Source organism: Borostomias antarcticus (assembly GCF_949987555.1).
Source record: "Borostomias antarcticus genome assembly, chromosome: 19".
In the NCBI taxonomy this organism is placed as follows: domain Eukaryota; kingdom Metazoa; phylum Chordata; class Actinopteri; order Stomiiformes; family Stomiidae; genus Borostomias; species Borostomias antarcticus.
Window position 1 is genome coordinate 779596 of NC_140252.1, and position 7251 is coordinate 786846.

The window sequence follows — 7251 nt, forward strand, 5'->3', positions numbered from 1 at the left end:
GGCTAATCCACCACCATTAGTCAGAGCGCCCCCTGGTGGCGGCCCAGCATGAACATGCGTTATTAACACGGATGGAGGGCTCTCGCTGTGGAGGGGGCCCCATGTTAGGAACTCTCTCTCTCTGTCTAGTCACGGTGACAGATATTGAGGCTGGGTGCGGACAGACGGATGGCGGTTGTCTGTTCTGATGTTAGGGATCGTGTGGGAGTCTTCTGATGTTAGGGATCGTGTGAAAGTAGTCACATGGTGTCATAGGCCGTATTTCTATGTAGCCTACAGGTTCATGTGGAAGAGCTTCTGTTGATTCATTGTGTGTGTGTGTGTGTGTGTGTGTGTGTATGCGTGTATGTGTGTGTGTTTATATGTGTGTGTGTGTGTGTGTGTGTGTGTGTTTCTTTCCGTCCAGTCATGGAGGGCCAGCTGGAGGAGTTGAGGCAGCAGTTGGAGAAACAGAAGCTCATCAACCAGGAACTCCAGAAGCACAACACAGACCTCGGTACGACCACCAACACCCCACAGCCCAGTGTGCTTACACCACAATTATATCTGAAATCATCACCGACACCAAAGCGACGCCACCAGGTGCATCATAAACAGTAACATTCCCTAGTTTGACCAGAATAATGATGACCATCACTGTAAACATAACATCAACCACCACCACCCACACGCTGTTTCTCTTGCTTGTCGTCCCTGTAGAGGGCAGATTGCAGGAGAAAGAGAAGCTCCTGCAGGAGCTCCAGAGCCACTATCACGACCTCGGTAAGATGGACAAACATGGACCCTATCTTTACCTCTGGCTATGTCTCTGATATGAACGCACACCTTACCTGTCTCCTCACCCCTGTCTGTCTGATATGAACACACACCTTACCTGTCTCCTCACGCCTGTCTGTCTCTGATATGAACACATACCTTACCTGTCTCCTCACCCCTGTCTGTCTCTGATATGAACACATACCTTACCTGTCTCCTCACCCCTGTCTGTCTCTGATATGAACGCACACCTTACCTGTCTCCTCACCCCTGTCTGTCTCTGATATAAACACATACCTTACCTGTCCCCTCACCCCTGTCTGTCTCTGATATGAACACATACCTTACCTGTCTCCTCACCCCTGTCTGTCTCTGATATGAACGCATACCTGACCTGTCTCCTCACCCCTGTCTGTCTCTGATATGAACACATACCTTACCTGTCTCCTCACCCCTGTCTGTCTCTGATATAAACACATACCTTACCTGTCCCCTCACCCCTGTCTGTCTCTGATATGAACACATACCTTACCTGTCTCCTCACCCCTGTCTGTCTCTGATATGAACACATACCTTACCTGTCTCCTCACCCCTGTCTGTCTCTGATATAAACACATACCTTACCTGTCCCCTCACCCCTGTCTGTCTCTGATATGAACACATACCTTACCTGTCTCCTCACCCCTGTCTGTCTCTGATATGAACACATACCTTACCTGTCCCCTCACCCCTGTCTGTCTCTGATATGAACACATACCTTACCTGTCTCCTCACCCCTGTCTGTCTCTGATATGAACACATACCTGACCTGTCTCCTCACCCCTGTCTGTCTCTATCTCTGTCATGTTCCTCCATCTCTGTCTCCATCCCTGTCTCTTCCTGTCTCTGTGTCTATATCTATCTCCGTCTATATATCTATCTGTCTATATTTCTATATCTGGTTTCTAAAGGATTTTTTATCCTTGTTTAGTTAGATTGTCAAAGAACACGCTGAGTGGTCGATCAAGCTGGTTTTAACAAAGTACAATAGTTTATTCTATGTTTACGATTCTGCAGAAGCGGACCCTCGCACCGGAAGTGATTCCAGGCAAGAGTGAAGCATGGGAGGAGGGTTCGGGGGTTTATACAGTGAAGGAGGAAGTGACAGTTTCAGGGGGAATGCAGGGAAGTGATGTCACACAGGGAGGGATTTGTAGTTCTGACAGACTGATCTATGAGAACGAACTACAAGGTTTAGAATTACAGTCCAGGGGGAAAACAGAACACTTTGTTGAGACTTGAAATTCATTCACAATTCCCCACTTTGTGGATTAAATATCCACAACTATAATAGAAATGAAAGAATCAACAATGTGAAATCAAATTATAAAATAGGCCTATCATAAAAATAATCCAACATCTTTGGCAAAAACCCTATTCTACACGTATGGAAAGGAAGTAATCTATTTCTCCACTAGGTGGAGCATAATAAAGATTTAACAAACTCAAGTTATTTAACACACCAAGATCATTTTCTTCTCATATGCAATCACTTACCAAAACTCCTCACCTTAATTTGGCATAAGCAAGGTAAAAAGATACCATGATTATTAATCTAAGACATCATATCTTCATGACTGAGTGGGAAAAACCCTATTTGTTTTAGAAGAAAACCCTTAAATTCAAATTAGAACCAACAGATTATGTATCAAAATATTCCAAATAGTCAATGTCAATGGCACAGACATCAAGATCTTGAATTGCCATGATTAATAGTTAATTTAACTTTTTCTATCATTATTTAGGCAGCATAGGCATATCTGGAACAGCATTTAAACATACACTTAAGAATATTTAAAAAATAATAACGATGAAGAACATACAACTGAAAACACACATATTTGAGAATATCCAGGATCTGAACTAACCGAACAGCAGATATAGCCAGTATTCTCTCTAAGGGAAGTCTATTTTGTAGCACAATCTTTTCCATGTAATTTACTTCTGTAGCTAAGGCTGAAATTACTTGGTATTGTGCGATCATGTGTCATGCGTTCATGAGAGAAATAATATACTGAAACTAAATTGAAAATTCGAGACAGCTCTATGGTGTCTAGTTTGATTGCTGATGAATTCCCTGCATTTGAGTGTGATCAATCTTCTTAATCCTGGACATTACATGAGCAAGATAACATTCATATGACACTGTTGCAATTTAAAGTTGAATACGCTATTTCCCTATAGCTCAAAAATACACCATTTGGAATGGCTCTCTGAACCTTAATTTCACATCTCATAAATCTGCTTAAAACATTAATTTGTCCTAATCTATGTGTTGTATCTGAAAATATTAATACATGCTGTGATGTATTGAAGAGGTCACTTCAAATTGTTTAACTCGCTTTTCAAGTTCAGCCCTGTGGATGCAATTCTGTTAGGCTTCATTTTAGTAGTTAGGTGCATAGCAGTTAAACACAGTTAAACACAGTCCCCTGAGAATAGTCTGGAACAGCTTCTACAAAGATCAACTTTATAATTATGAATTTTCAATACTTCTACACCCACTCTAAACTAAACTCCAGTCACAGTTTCAACAGTATAACCTGGAAATCTCTGTTGCTTTCAAATCTTATATATGCAGAATGTAGTATTTTCCATTCATCTTCGTCTCAACAGTCAAGTGGAGTGCAACATTCAAATAGGACAAACGCTTGTCCATGTTGCCATAATGATCCTGAGATGGAGGTGACAGGCAAGGTCACTTCTTTCAATAGCTCCTCCTCAGAGGAAGCCACAGTGTGGTGGCCCATGATTGTGTTTTGCTGAAGTGGCGCTCAGAGTTGTCATCCTGACAGCAATGAGGCGTTACTCTTTGTCTGATTCCTCATCTGAGACCAGAGAGTGAGCTTTCGCCCTGGTGGTGACACAGGATATTGCATCTTGGTTGTTGGAATTCTCAGGCCGGGTGGCCTCATCCTGGTTTGGAACCAGCCTGCAGTGGCTGGCGTGTACCCGCAAAGTCCTCTCTGCTACGTCTGAGTTAGCAGCAGGAACTGGTACGGGCCCAGCCAACGGGCACTCTGGTTTCAGGTCTCTGCTCACAACCCATTGGCCTGGTTGGAAATGATGCAGGTCGGCTCTCTCAGGTCGGCAGACCTGTGAATCCACAGATGAGACAGCATAGACAAAACAGGACCGGACCGCAGCTTTTAGCAGCGGAGTTAGCAGCCATACTGGACACAGGATCAGAGGTTTCAATAGGAGCTTGGCCTTTGCCACCATCTTAAAATATTACACATTAAGTTTCTTCTTCAGCTCTGCATCTCGTTCTTTCAACTACTGTCTAATTTCCTTCAACTACAACCTCCTCACTACCTTCAATTCAACTTCTTCATTACCTTCTTCACTACTACTAGTCTGTTTCATTAGCAACAACCAGTTAACTTGATAACATCCTTTACTCCCCCTCTTTTTTGAAACATGATCTGGTCAGTGTGCTAATTTGAAAACATAATGAAAGCATGGAAGATGCAGTATAGGTTATGCTAACTATGAAATGAGCATTCATTCACATTCAAAATCAGAGTGAGAGGAGAATATCTGAGAGGTTTGAGCGTGGCTTAATTGATCTCGTTCAATATGTTGAGTCATGTCTCTCTGCCTTCTGGAGGAGGAAGCAGAGTTAAGAACAGTGCATCTTTGAAATACACGGTCAACAGTTCAGTCTTATTAAAGCAGCAGCCACGCTGTGTGTAGGTGCGATGTAAATTATGAATAGTCACAACATGCAGGACATGGATAAAATCGCTTGCGCAATGCTACTAGGTCTAAAACAGCATCAGTGGTAGTTGCCACTGGTTTCAAGTAGGACCCAAGTCCTTTTAACAGAGTCAAGTCTTTTTAGTCAGAAATACTTAAACAGAGTGCATTAGTCATCTTTAAAACCAGTCGGGCTCGTCAGTCCATGTAATCTTGTCAAGTGGAGCTAGCTTTTGTCTAATGAGGGTTATGTCTGCTAAATCAGGGATAGACTCTGCAGTAGTCTATTTCCAAGCAGTGCCTTTGTTTATTTATCATTATTAATTGATCAAGGTAATTAACCTGCTCACGCACCAATTAGATTTAGTTCTTAGAAATTCTATGGCCATTTCGTAAAATAAAACAATACATCCGTCTCATCAAACCATGAGCCCTTGTTTCTAACAAGAAATTGTTATTCAAAATAATCATTTAAAAAGGGGAGCGCCAACACATTATGTAAAACAGCGCCCTCTAATGGTGAAAACAAAAATTCCCTTAAATCAGGGTGAACAAATGGAAAAAATGCATTACTCAAACCAAAACAATAAATGAATAGCTTCATTATGGGGTTCTCAAACCATGAACAAATAATTTATCTAAACCGCTCTCAAAAGAACACTAGGGGTGTTATAAGTTGAGCTCAATTTCAATCCCCACATTTCTGCGTTTGAGGACAGAGGGTTATGAGCACGCTTAGGACGTGATGGTTCCTTGGGTCTGACAACCACTTGGTTACTATTCTTAAATTTAGATCTATCTCTTACCCACAGTCAGTTGGGCAACGTGGGGGTGAGGCGGTTGACCAGCGTCCCCACGAACCAAGGTGTCAGCCCATATAAATGGGAATTTGGTTACCCCGGTTGTATCCAATTCTTGGGGCAGCCTCCATCTCTGTCCCGTGCCTGTCTCTACTCTGTAAACAAACTTCAGAAATGATACGTGACACATTTGTTTTACCATGCAGCTGTCTCTGTGGGCCGTCAGACTCACAGACAGAGCTGCATGGGCAGTTTACATACAATAAAAGACAGACAAAATAAAAGACATTTCAATTTCTCACCACTCTTGTGGGTAACACCAATTCTCAGAAATTATGCGCCGGAGGCACATAAACATAACAAAATAAATCATAGACCGCAGTTTTGATAAATTGGAGTGATGTCTTTTCTTTTTCTTTTTTTTTTCAAGAATATGTATCAGAGCATATTAAGTTAACATGACAATACAGTGAATTGAGCTTGAAGTTAGCAACATCTAACAACTTTAAGTGGCAGTCATTTCAAATTATTAAAATACTTGCGGTTCCAACCGGTTTGGCATTTATCCGGTAGTCCAGGAACGTCAGTTCTCTGTAAAACTCAAAACCAATGAATGTGCATCTGAAATCAGTAAAACATGAAATCTTAAACAAAACAAAATTCTCAAAATTGGGTTGTCAGACTATGTATAAGACTAAGATATTGGCAAATATGAATATTTTCTTTTTTCTCTTACCTTTACCCCCCCCCCCCCCCAGTCACGTACACTCTCACTCTCCCTAGACTTTCCCTACTGAAAGAGGAACCAGAGGGAGGTGTGGGGGCCGTTATTTCAGCTTGTTTGGGGTAAGGGTGTTATCTGAGAGGTATCAGGCGTAGAGATAACATTTGGTAGGGACGTTTGGACAGGAACGGACGTGGCCTGAACCAACAAAACTCTTGTTTGGATAGGTGTCACAAGGAGGAGGGGCCAGTATTGGGGGTTGGTTGAAATAGTTTACATCTGCTTAACAAGGGACATGGCCTGAAACAACAAAACTCTTGTTTGGATAAGAGGTCAGAACAGGAAGAGGGTCTATCTGTCCCTTCACTTCACACACACATGCTTCAGTGCACTAAAAATAACTCCCATTTTAAAAGAAAATATGAGAACAAACAATGTAATAAAAAGTTACAGAAAAAAAACTAAACACGTTTAGTCAACCAAATTACTGCTGTGCTGAGAGATACTTGTTTGTTTTTTTATCCTGTTATATATTTTTTTCCCAAGATGGCAGTCATCAGAAGCCAAAATGGTCGACCCTCAAATGGAAAAGAGGAACAGGAAGTCTCTATTTTTTTTTTTTTCACACAAGCAGCAAACCAGGAAGTTAACCACGTGTGCACAGAGGATAGAACTAACTAACACGTGGGTAAAACAACATGTGGATGAACCAGCTAGCATTGAAACAATAGAACAGAGGAGAAAGCTAGTTTGTAGCTAGTTTGAGCAGAACAAGAACAGTAGCCTAGCTAGAATGCAGCTAGCACGAAAATCAATCACAAATGTACACAAACCAAAACCCAGCATAACCCCAAAACACCCAGCATAACCATGGGTTTCAATCAGTTAAACAGGACCTCAAATCCCAAAACAAAAACAGATCCACCTTGGAGTAGACTCAAACATACAATGGACCAAACATTTAAGAAGCCTCAGCTTCACATGAAACACAAAACGCAGCACAAACAGACATCCAAGTCTACAAACAAAACAATAAGGATTACGTCGTAGGTACGACTACCTAGCTAACCCCCCCGGGGATTCCAAATAATCTTTCGAAGTGAAACAGCCACCTTCCTGTCGTGCACCTTCACAACAGGAGTAAACAGAAATAAACAAAAATAATGAGCCCAAGATAAAAGCTCTCTCGCGCCGCGGCAACCTCCCACAACGCGGAACCCCAAAACAATCAAA

The 7251-nt window shown here is 41.9% G+C and overlaps 1 protein-coding gene across 1 annotated transcript in view; it reads left to right on the forward strand.

The window, feature by feature from the left end:
• Positions 1-408: 408 nt before the first annotated feature.
• The window catches only part of prkg3 (protein kinase cGMP-dependent 3), a gene marked incomplete at both ends in the record, with an annotated part of 25329 nt that continues 18486 nt past the window's right edge, over positions 409-7251 (forward strand). The window contains 2 exons of the mRNA XM_084453533.1: positions 409-496; positions 700-762. Of these exons, the coding sequence (XP_084309659.1) occupies positions 409-496; positions 700-762 (151 nt within the window). The remainder of the gene's footprint in view (positions 497-699; positions 763-7251) is intronic.